General features: G+C 45.3%; 1 protein-coding gene across 1 annotated transcript in view; it reads left to right on the top strand.

Annotated features, from left to right (window-relative positions):
• The window catches only part of NOL10 (nucleolar protein 10), a 95,244-nt gene that overhangs the window by 63,443 nt on the left and 19,429 nt on the right, over window positions 1-12,372 (top strand). Inside the window, exons 14-17 of the mRNA XM_075557104.1 lie at window positions 4,866-4,992; window positions 7,588-7,667; window positions 7,871-7,969; window positions 9,188-9,277. Coding sequence (XP_075413219.1) covers window positions 4,866-4,992; window positions 7,588-7,667; window positions 7,871-7,969; window positions 9,188-9,277 — 396 coding nt within the window. The remainder of the gene's footprint in view (window positions 1-4,865; window positions 4,993-7,587; window positions 7,668-7,870; window positions 7,970-9,187; window positions 9,278-12,372) is intronic.

Below are 12,372 nucleotides of genomic sequence, written 5' to 3' on the forward strand. Positions count from 1 at the left end.
AGAAATCACTGGGTCGGTGGGAGGCAGAAAGGCTGAGGGTTAATAGGTAGATTGATCAAGGATGATTTAACAGATCAATGATGATTAAAATAACAATAAAGTGCTATTATTACACACAGTCAAAATACCCTAATTAAATATTCAAAGGAAATGGCTCATAGAAGCAATTATGAGTGGATTGCTCACCCAGTCGTATTTCTGTCATTGTCGTTGTTAAGTGTCATTGAGCTGGCCCCAACTCATAGTGAGCCTTTGCACAACGGAGCGAAAGAGTGCCTGTTCCCCGTTCTCAAAGCCTCAGTTATGGAGTCTTGTTTCTGTCTGTTTGTTTGGGTTTTGTTTTTACTGCTTTAACGATTTTAGTCTTTGTTGTGAACTAGGTGAAGGTGTGCACCACAGACGATTAGGTGTACATTCAGCAATTCATAGACATTTTGTGTCGGTTCCTCCATTACAAGCCCCTCAATGTACCCTTACTCAGTCCACTCTCTTCATGAGCGTTGTTCTTGCTGTAATCCACGGCTGGTTGGTAGTGTTCCGTGTGTCCAATCTGTGCTTGAGATAGCCTCTACCCACATGCAGGTGGGATAGACTCAGGCTCGATCTCCAGATGTTGGCTACATTCCGATGGCATAGACTCAAGGGATCTTGTATTTTGGCTCACGTGGATTTGTTCTAATGTTTTCAGTTTCAGCCTGAACTTGCAAAAGAACAATTAATGGCCCATTTCATAGTTGCTCCACGGCCTGTGTTTGCCGACGACATTGAGCTGCTTTGCTTGCTCTTCCCGCAGTACTAGTAGTTTTATTTCGTTGTATTCTGTCTGGTGAAGTCCATGTGTGTAGTCGCTGTTAGTTTATTGATAAAGAGGATTTGCAATGAAGAAGTGCTTCTATCATGTAATCAATCTCCAGCTTCATTTCTATCACCATCATACTTTCCAATTACGTTCTCTTCGTTTCCCACTCTTGCATACCCATCACTGGCATTTATCAATACATTCTGATTGTTTGGTCAATTTCAGACTGACGAAGGTGGTAGAATTCTTCAATTTGCTGCTCACTAGCTTTAATGGTTAGTACATATGTTTGAGCAATAGTTCTTAACTGGACTTTCTCGTAGGTGTGTAGGTATTACTACAGACAGCGTTGTATGAAATTATGGGTGCTGGTAAGTTTCAAATCTCTGCACGCTGAAGGCGTCTACAATTTTTTTCCGACAAAATTTCATCTATCATTAGAAATAAATACTCCACAATATATAATTACATATTGTTTTGTGATTAATCACTATACTTTAATTATGTTCAATTTGCAATAATGAAAATTCATCCTGCATATCAGATATTTATATTACTATTCATAACAGTAGCAAAATTACAGTTAAGTAGCAATGAAAATAATTTTTCTTAATCATTTTATTGGGGGCTCATACAACTCTTATCACAATCCATCCATCCATCCAATGTGTCAAGCACATTTGTACATTTCTTGGAAGGCTTTTACAAATTCAGATAGCTGTACGGTCTGGCCAGTTCCAGTACCGAATATAGACATCCCTATTGGTTACTTCAGCCAGTGGTATTGTAGCTCAGGTAGGCCCTTGAGGAAGGCGCTCCTGTAAATAAAGCTTGCAGGGAGTACCCACAGACATCAGTCGTTCCAGCTTTGCTGTGTCTCTGATGTCGCATTTCTGTCTCCTCTTTCTGGAAGCACGATCATGAAAGCTGACCCCACAGAGTCATTTTGTTTTTGATGGAAATTGTTCTTCATATAAAATTTAGTGGTCACAAATCTGATGTAAGAGATTAGTTATCATAACCGGACATGCCCCCGGAGGGGCAATTGAAAACAATTCCATTAGCTTCCACATAGCTAAGCAGAAGAATGCAGTGGAACATTATTAAATTGGCCTATGTGAGAAGCAAGTTCATGACTGGCTTATTTGTTGGTGTTCTTCTCCCCTCCCCCTCCCAGGGTAAAAAGTAAAAACAGCTTCATCTTTTTGTAGGCTTTGAACTGAATTGAATGTAAAACTTTTATCTTCAGGTCTTTTGCTTAGGATCCAAAATAAACATGCCTTTCATACACACAGAGACAAAAGTTCTTCTATCCAATAGTTTTATCGTGAGGTACTTGAGTGTTTTTATCTGAATAGGGAAAATTCGATCATTTAAAATAGAGCCCAGTGCACATCAAATTAATGGTTGCATTCATAGATGGTGTATATGTGGACAAGCTGCTGTTTGCAGGCACTGTTTAGGTACTGGAAACCCAGCAGCGAACAAAATAAATGACACACGAAGTGGGGAGGGCAGTAGCTAGGTTTTCTTATGTGCTAGAAAAGCACCCATAATGCGCTTTGCCCTCTCGCAGACCAGCCGAGGATTGTCGTCTTAGGTCCACCGTTGTCTGCTAGAGTGCGTATCTGCAGGTTCGTGACTTCCTGTGTCTTCTGTCCCTGTTGTCAAGGTCTGAATGCGCTCACCCTCAGACAGTGGCCTGCGGTTTTCCTCACTTGCTCATCGCTTCATTCTTTTCCTCGAGTATTTTCCTCCTGCTGCTATGTTGACATGGATCTGTTCAGTGTCCCAGCCCACCCAGAGTCTGCTCCTTTACAAAGTCAGCAGTTTGAAACCACCAGCTGCTCCGTGGGAGGAAGATGAGACTGTCTACTCCTGTCACGGTCTCAGAACTTGCAAGGGTAGTTCTGGTTTGTCTGTAGGGCCTCAGTGAGTGGAGCTGACTTAGGGCAATGAGTGTGTGTCCATTTTTCAGCTTCCACTAGATTGTAAATTCCTTTAGGGTGCTTGTAATCAATGTCTTGGGTTTAGCATAGTGCTTTTATATATACCCTGCTTCCCCGAAAATAAGACAGTGTCTTATATTAAGTTTTGCCCCCAAAGATGCGCAAGATCTTATTTTCAGGGTATGTCTTATTTTTCCATGAAGAAGAATACGGTACACACTTATTGTGTATTGTTTTATTAAAGAGACCTCACGCTTCCTGTCTGCTCGTCTGCGCTGCGGCCAACAGTGACCTGCGCGGGGCGCCCGCCGCCGCAGTCCAAAGTTGCGGTAGCTTCGGGGCCTTATTTCTGGGGAGGTCTTATTTTCATGGGGTGCCTTATATTTTAGTGAGAGGCAAAACTAAGTAGGTCGTCTTTTGGGGGGATGTCTTACTTTCGGGGAAACAGGGTAATAGCACTTAGTATAAATATGTGTTGATCTCGCTGTTATCGTAAAATTATGTAAGTCAGCAATTTCTTTCAAATACGTTCTACATTGAATAAACAAAAAAATCCTTGTATCTCGTGAAGGTTCTTCATAGTTATTTTAAACTGATATTTGTAGTTAGAATTAAACGCCTAGTTTATTAAAACCCGTATTTTGTTCAGAAAAGTTGCATGATTAAGCTGCTGTGCGATGTCTTTGGTGGGTGTCTTGTTTCGGAGTTGGTTTTCATGGTCGTGGCGCAGCCCTGGGTGGGCAGGAGAGGAGGAACCGCCCTCCCCAGCTGGGCAGAATCAGATAACCAGAACAATGTGTGTGGCCATGCCTGGCACCGGCTCTTTCCCCCATCAGTCGGCTTCCCTTATCCAGTACCTCGCTGAAGAGAGTGCTACCCAGCACGTTTCTATGTGCGCATCCCTCCCCTCCCTTTTGCCTCTCCTCCCCAAACTCTAAGCTAGATTCAGTGCCTTCCATTGTGGTTCTTGTTTTTCTCTTCCCTGGTGTAATTAATGATGAGCAAAATCAACCAGAAAGGGTCCTTAGCACTTCCTTTGGTCTGGCTTCAATGCTCTGTCTTCCAAGGGGGAGAATGTCAGAGGCATGTTTGTTTCCAATGAATGAGTATTATTTCCTTTGGAAGGTGTGTTGATCTCAATGTGTTGGAAAAGATTTGTATCAACACTGTATTTTTGTGGCGGTAGATAGCTTTCAGAGGAGCCCTGGTGGCACAGCGGGCTAGGCATGAGGCTGCAGGGTCAGCGGGTCCAACCCACCAGTCGTTCCGAGCGAGAAGCAAGAGTCATGGAAACCCATGGGCACACGTCTGGTCTGCACCCTCGCTGGGGCGGGGTGAGTCAGTCGACTCAGTGGAGTGTTTAGATTTCAAACTTCCATATTCTGTTTTTTTTTTTTTTTAGTGAGGTAGAAATGCTGTTGTTCACTCATTTGTTCCTCAAACTTTTCACTGGAACTGAGTCATGGTTCCGGGTGTCCCATTTTAGGTTCAGAAGAGTTGGATCCCCTGCCCTGGAGTTGGCTCTGCTTCCTAGTGGGTCCGGAGCCTGGGGGTCTTGGTTGGAGCAGGCAGCCTCCTCTTCCTGCCGAGTGGCTGGTGGTGGGGACAGCAGCCCACTGCTTAAGACTCATACGAAGAATTTAATTCTTAATGAACTGAAATTAGGAATTAGGTGAAACACTTTAAAATTGGTTATTTTCACTTTAGGCTTGCTTGGTTTGGCAGAAAACCTGACAAATCTTGTACCCCAAATATGCCTTTGTAGATTTTCATACTTACTGATTCTTTGGATAAAAGGGACGGGGGCCAGTGGGTGGATGCTGATTACTGGAAGGTGTCTGATGCTATTCGTCTGCATTTTGATCATGTGGTATGAGGACATTCACTAACATCTGTGTATCCCAAACTGAGTTGTTTGTCTTTATAAACTTAAACGCTTACTTTCACTGGTTATCTTTCTATACATACTTACTCATTATGCGTGTTACAATTTCTTCAGTGCTTTTTTGCGAAAAACAATTTTTACTGTATGTAAACAGTATGTTTGTAAAATAGTCAACTTTTAATTGACACCACTCGAATTGTACACTTTGTAACGTTTTAATAACTCCCCACAGGCTTTGGGCCCTGCTCCCCGGTGGTGCTCCTTCCTAGACAACCTGACCGAGGAGCTGGAAGAGAACCCAGAGAGCACGGTGTACGATGATTACAAATTTGTTACCAAGAAAGATCTGGAAAATTTAGGTAAAAAAACATGATAAAACTGTTTCAGAAACTTATTTTTACGCTTTTATTTTTGGGCTTTTCAGTGTTAGAATTGACTAACCTTTGTTTATCTGATTTTTGTACATCTTCTCTTTTGCCAAAACAACTATTAACTCTTACCATGTATCAAATTTACCATCTCTCTGCTTAGAGGTTCAGATAAAGGCACCCAACTGAATAAAGCTTTAGTTATTTATTTGATTTTCAACAAGGAGTTGGTTTATAGCATACTAGTGCTCTATGACTCCTGCATTATCTCCTCCCCCCGCCCAATCGAGTCTATTCCAACTCATAGGCCTAGACAGCAGGGTAGAACCTGCAATGTGGGTTTCCGAGACTGTACCTCTTTGTGAGAGTAGAAAGCCTCATCTCTATGGGATGACCAGTGGTTTTGAACTTCTGACCTTGCTTGTGACTAACAGCCCAATGCGTAATTCATTGCTCTGCCAGGGCTCCTTCTGTACACTAGCTAGGTACTCGTTTTCACGGAAGCAGTGCTTTTTTTTCCCCCCAAGGTAGCTCACAAGTTACAAGCAGATCCTTTCTGACACCCCACTCCCACCCCCACCCCCTTCCGGCGTGCTTATAGCAGACTAAATCCGTAGAACACACAGGCTAAGTCCTCATCTAAGAACAAAAACATGCGTGCAGTGTTTACAATGTACCAGACCATGTTTTAAAGTGTTTTGCATGTAGCGCACGTAATCCTCAGACCTGGAGGATGCACTGTTATAATTCCGTTTGAGATTTCAGGAAATTGAGGCACAGAAAGTTTAAAGTAACTTGCCAGAGGTTTTATTGGTGTTGTAATGGAATCTCAAAAAGCGCATGGAAAAAATTCCATCTTTTAATTCCATGTCTCACACATTCTTTGATGCTCCTTGATGAATGTGAGAATTGGACTTGAATCTCAGGTTTTCTGCACTCTTCCTCGGCCATGCTAATCCCTCAGGCCCCAGCCCAGAAGCTCATTGCCATCAAGTTTTTCCCAGCTCCTAGTGCCCCTGTAGAAGGGCAGACTAGAGCTGTCCCAAGCATCTCCAAGACGAAGCTGCCACTCTCTGTCTGGTAGAGTGGCTGGTGAGATCAAACCCCTGCCCTTTTGACTGGCAGCCAAGCACTATCCACGCTGTGCCACTTAGTCAACATCCTTGTTTTGCATGAAGAAGACAAAGATTGAGGACTCCTTAACCCTTAAAGGAGCATGTGTATTCTACGAGCCTAACGTTGGTTTGTAGGATCGAGAGTGAATTTAGTCATCTTCTCTCTTATTGGAAAGGCCTGCATAGGTCATTGTCAAGAGTGAGAAAACTTAGGGATTGAGCCAGCTCAATTGCCTTTAGGGACAAATAGTTATAAAGAGAGAGGTTTTCAACACTTCTTAATCCAGGCGAGAATCATTTTCCTCCAGTTACCACAAAAATAGCCCTTTAAAGTTTAATGTTTTTAAAACAAAGAAAATTGAATTCACTTTGTCAAAACGACTTGTGCGTGAAATAAAAGATTCCTTCTTTTTTCCTCAGAAGATCTCTTTAGACTAGTGTTCTGTGGAGCTAGCGGTAAGAAATGCTGCTGCCACAGAGTCTCTGTGTAGAATTCGATTATCTTAATGTGAAAAGTCACCAAAACTCAGCCGCCCGCCGTCGAAGCACTGCGACCCACAGGGCTTCTGAGGCCATACGTCTGTGCAGGAGCCTCCCCCTCTGCAGTGCGGCTGATGGCAGCGAGTGCCCACACCCAGCCCACCGGCACCACGGAGGGAGGCCCCTTTACAAAGGACTCACTCCATAGCCCACCCACGCAGGCTCCTCTTCACGAGTGTATGTAAGGTGCAGTCTCTTTGTGGGGGTGGCAGAAACTACTAAGGCATCACTTACACAAGTAAGCAGGTGTATAAGTGCAAGGTTATAATTAGCCACACATTTACCAATTCTGCAATTTTTCCATTTATAATGAATTTGGTAGCACTGATTTGGTTCCTCATCTTGTACAATCATGTTTGTGGCCTTGTTATGATAAAATTCTCCTGACAGTTCTCTGTGTAAGTATTTGCAAGTCATAAAGTAACTGGTACGAGATAGGAAAGGTCCCCAGCGCGACAGTAGAAGAGCTCCCCACCTGTTGTTGGTCCCCAAATGGCTTTTGCAATTGACCTGATTCACGGAAGCTCCAGCTCAAAACTCAGCTGCCATGGAGTCTGTGCCGCCTCCTAGTGACCCTGTAGGATAAGGTGGCCTGCCCCTGAGTTCCCGAGACCCCTAACTGTTTACAGGAGGAGAAGACCCTTCTAGAAGTCAGAGAGCCGTTAGTATGAGGAGCATTTTGTAACCAGGGTGTCAAAGTTCATATGAACTTTAAAAAGTCATTCTTGAGCTTAGTGTTAACTCCTAAAATAAGGACGATGTAGTTGCAATCGATTTAATTTTCCCTCCATAGTTAATTGAAGATCAGTACTTTTCATCCGCTAACCTTTACTCAGAGGTGACATCTTGTTAAAAGCCAGTTGCTCGGTAAAAATGTCTTCATGAAAATTGTATAAGGACCTGCCTTCTTCTAATTGACTAATTTCCCCAGGACTCACGCATCTAATTGGATCACCTTTTCTCCGGGCATACATGCATGGATTTTTCATGGATATAAGGCTCTATCACAAGGTAAACGTGACACTTTGTTTTTCTGTAAATGATTCTTGGGCCATCTGTACCCATTTCTACAACTCCCTTGTACTTTCCTAATGTAAACTTAAGATTTCTAAGGAGTCCATCAATTCTTTGGCTTAGTGGTCATAATGTATGTGAAATATGCTGCTCAGTAGGATTCCTTCATTTGCTTATTTATTTGTTTTCCTCTTGAAAAGGTGAAACTGATGGTAAATCCATTTGCCTATGAAGAATATAGGAAAGATAAGATTCGGCAGAAGATAGAGGAAACCCGGGCTCAGAGAGTGCAGTTAAAGGTAAGTGTGGGCTCACCATGGAATTGACTGCAAAAATGCTCCTCCTCTTGCGTTCTGTGCCATCTGTTTCTGTTTTCCCTCCTTAATTTGTGTCTTTACTAATGTTCAACGTATGTTATGTTTCTCATCCGAGTGAATATTTGTTTTGCCTTTATGAACTCGGCAATAGTGGGAAATACTTCCAGGTGCAACGATATCGTCAGTTCTACTAAGTATCTCTCCTGATACTTGACCATATCACAGGTTACCTCTTGGGAGAGTAGGGAAAGGGCGTTAGATGTTGGGCTCTAGTCCGCCAGCAGAAGCCATATGAACTTGTTTAATAGAGAACATTGAATGTGTAGAATGATTAGCCAAATTCTAGAGGCTGCAAAAGCAGAAAGCCCCAGAGCACCATAGTGAGCTCACATTGCAGTCTGCAGACACACCTCCAGGTCTGGGGGCCAGAGGAGAAGGGCCCCGAGGAGCTGGTGCTGGGCTCCTGAGCCCCACGAGGCTGTTCCTGGGAACACTGCCCTGCCGCCCCAAACTAGACTCAGCTGCGGCTGCTGGAACCGCCTGCCTGCCAGAGCGATAAACTGTGGGGTGTAGCCAACAGAGCAGTCAGTGTGTTTGTGCAAAGGAGGACTTGTGATAGGGTAGTTTTGTGTATAGTGTTGTCAGAATTCCCAGGCTCACATCTAGAATGCCTCCTTGGAAATTTGCCGTCGGGGGAACCGGAAGGGCAGAATACAACTGATCCTCAAAGCGGTCCCCACCAGCTCCAGGAGGCGCCCAGGCCTCCTGGCTTCTTGTTACTCAGTCGTGGGTCCTAAACCCCGCATGGCCCATTGGAAAGTTGTCAGATATGAAGAGGCTCCGGCAAGTTCGTGGGAAAGTGGAGCTAAAAGATAACGGGATTTTCTGTGAACTTGTAAAAGCCACCCACCTTGCCTCCATCTAGCTCTCTCTCCCAGTTTGCTGCTCAGTGGGCTGAGAAGAGATGTGGGTGAGGGCAAGTCCTTTCAGCCTCAGGCTGATGCTGCTGTTCCTGTAGCATTTGCCCCCGAAAATATTACCTGTGTCCACATTCTTTCCTCCTCTGGGGGAAATGAAAATTTAAAATTAGAATTTGGTGTTTTTATTTGTATAATGTGAACTCCTTACAGAGCTATTGACCTTTCGGGCCGTGGTATCGGTAGCTTGGTACAACCTTTCTTCTCTCCCTCCCTGTCGTAGAAATTGCCCAAAGTTAACAAAGAGCTGGCACTTAAACTGATTGAGGAAGAGGAAGAGAAGCAGAAGTCCGTGTGGAAAAAGAAAGTAAAGGTAAGAGTTTTGTGAAACTGAGAAAAAATGGTCAAAGATGATCTGCGTGTCCTTGCCAACGACTTGTGTCTCTTCATTATTGCGGGCTTAAGTGGCCACTGGTGGGGTCCTCCCTTGTCTGCGGGAAGCCTGGCTAGGCAGTGCCCTTGGTGGGAACTCCGCACATCAGCGGGCCACTGTGATGCTGAGACCGCTCCAAGACCCCCAGGCGCCTGGGAAGGGAGGCCTGGCATGCTGTCCTCCCAGAGATGGTGCGTGTTCCTGTGGGCGTGGCTCAGGACCCATTTAGACAGCCTCGTTCTGTGGTCCTCGGGGCCCCACGAGGCAGGGCCAACGCCGTTGCAGCTAGCAACAGATATTTGTTTCCTTTACAACCTAATTTCCCTGCTTTGTACGCTATTTATATGTTCACTGTGGAAAGTTTGGCAGCACCGGTAATTCTTCTACCCAGAGAAAGGTCCCACTAATATTTTAATGAATTTCCTTCCTGTAGCAAGCTCACTTTATATACACAAAATATTTTTCCAAGTTCTGTAGCATTAAATAGTTTCCTATTTTGTTAAAAGTTCTTTCTAAGGATCTTTAATGGCTACAGCAGTCTACCTTTGGTTACAGTGGAATTTACCTAAGTCTCTTCTCGCTCGGTATCTGGATGGCGCCTTTTCTCTGTCCCCTCCTAAGTCCCGACCGATTTTGGCTCACACTTGAAATCATCAGGAGGGTGCTGTGTACATGCCACTGCCATGTTCCTTTTATTTCCCAGTGCGGAAACAGCTGAAGGTGAGTAGTAAACAAATACACCTTAGTGCTTCACTTACCTGGTGACTGTCAACACATACAGAGATTTGTCTTATTTTTCCAGGCGTGTTGGCATTTTCTCTTTATCTTCCCCAAAATGTGTTTTTTAGTTGGCTGAGCTCAGGAAGGCAGATAACCAAGCTTGGTTGTTGACTAGAGTGAGTTGTGACAGTCAGCTGTCTTGGAAGAGCCCGAGGACTCTGGGTCTGGGTGCTGTTGAGTTAGGGGGCTTATGTTCAGCCCAGTACAATGTCACCCTGTCCTGTGCTGCCTTCAAGGTCTTTGACGGGCTAGAGTCCGATCCCGAAAGCGTGTTTTTGGTCCTGCGATTTCTAAGTAGATTCAAACTCACTATTTCTCGGTATTATCTGGTGTCTTATCCTTTTGTCCTACCTACCCTTAGTCCAATCTATTGCATTCTTTCATTACGTTACCTGGAAATCTTCACTCTGGAAACCTTCCTTAAGTATACAGATAGATGGCTTTTCTTTTTCCATTTTTGTTGTACGGGTAATTTAATATTCTGTCTTGTGAGGCTGAGGTGGCTGTGTACCTGCCCGTTTTACATCAAAGATCAAAAATGCGTATGCACGGCGTAGGTTGTTCAAGGGCTGGCTTCCTGCCCCCTGGATCCTTGCAATGTGTGTGCTAATCTCCGCCAGTGTGAGGGGGGCAGAGGGGCAGCTTTCCAGACGTTGCTTCCCGAGCGAGCTTGGCATGTGCGCTAATCTCGGGTCTCCTCGGGAGCAAGATGAGGCCGTTTGCTTCCCTAGAGATGGGAGGCCTCGGAAGCCCTCCAGGGGATCACTGTGCATCAGAGACTCCAGAGCAGTGGGATTAGATCAGGGCCACAGTGGAAGTAGTTGAGACACATTCCTACATCAGTTTTCCATGTGTATGAATTCAGAAGATAAGACGCTTCAGTTAAATGTTGATGCCCTGTGCAGCATGCCTTTGCCTTAACAAATGACCGTTCTCTTTCTACGCCTGACTGACATCCAGCATTGCAGCTCCTGCCCTTCGATATTGTGAAGTGTCTCTGAGAGTTGTTTTGATAGTTAAGCTCTGGACAGCTTCCGCTCTCTAGGACACAGTCTTTTTTTGTCACACCGCTTTCCTGGTTCATGTCTGGAAGCTACTGTGGCCACACATCTCGAGTCTCTCAGTCAACAGAGGCGTCAGCCTCCCCATCGCTGTTTGTCCCGTAAGGCTTTTCCAGTCTGCTCGTGGTGCCTTGTGTCCGCTGCCCTCCCTCTCCCGTCGGTGGGTCATCACTGTGAAAGGAACGTGCCTGGCCGTGGTCCGCACCTGTTCAGTACAGAGGGGTTCGTGAGCAGTGGTGAGCTCTATGCCAGTGCTCCCAGTTCAGGTCCCACGGGAGCTGCACTTTGAACCATGTTGTCTGGGGACCTGCCGCTCCGTGGTTTCAAGCTGCAAACGCCCTCCTATTGTTAGCCGTGCGGAGCAAGGGCTTCCTGTAGTGTCAGCTCTCTCCAGTGAAATTCGAGCTCCACTGACCTCTCCTTTATGCCCACAGCTTCTCCAACGGGAATGCCGAGATCGGCTTTATTTCACAACCTAGTGGTCCATCGTTCCTCCGTCTTGGTTTTCACTCAGTGTTCATGCTCTATTGTCCATGGAAACAACCGCAGCAGATTAAAGAATGCATGCGTTGGGTACAGAGAGTAGAGAGGCACAAGACTCGTTAAAGTGTAGAAAAGCAAGGGTGCTCCTTTGAGACCTAAGGCGTGCCTGACCCAGGCCTCGGTGTTTACAATCACCTCATATGCATGTGAAAGTTGGATATTGAATAAGCTAGGCCGATTGATGCATTTGAGTTGTGGTGCTGGTGAAGAATACTCAGCCTGCCCTGGACTGGCCAAAGAACAAAGCCATCTGTCTTAGAAGAAGTGCAGCCAGAATGCTGCTTAGACTCCAAGCATGGGAAGGGTTCATCTCACAGACTTTAGACCTGTTGTCAGGAGAGACCAGTCCCTGCAGAAGAGGGCACATGATGGCAGCTAAAGGAGACAGGGCAGCAAACACGAGGAAGGCACTCAGTGAAACGGATGGACACGGTGCCGACGTGCGGAGGGTTCTGAGGATGGCGCGGGAGCCGGTAGTGTTCGGTTCTGTTGTGCGTCGGGTCACCCTGAGCAGGAACCAACTTGGTGGTAGCCACCAGCACTGCTTTTACGCCAAGAGCAGGCAGGGAGCAACGGCAGTGTTTTCTGTTCTTGTTGCGATTGGGTGAGAGGTTTACAGAAAGGTTCAGTGCTTCAGGTCATGGATAGCCA

This window comes from Tenrec ecaudatus, chromosome 8 (assembly GCF_050624435.1).
Source record: "Tenrec ecaudatus isolate mTenEca1 chromosome 8, mTenEca1.hap1, whole genome shotgun sequence".
Lineage (NCBI taxonomy): Eukaryota > Metazoa > Chordata > Mammalia > Afrosoricida > Tenrecidae > Tenrec > Tenrec ecaudatus.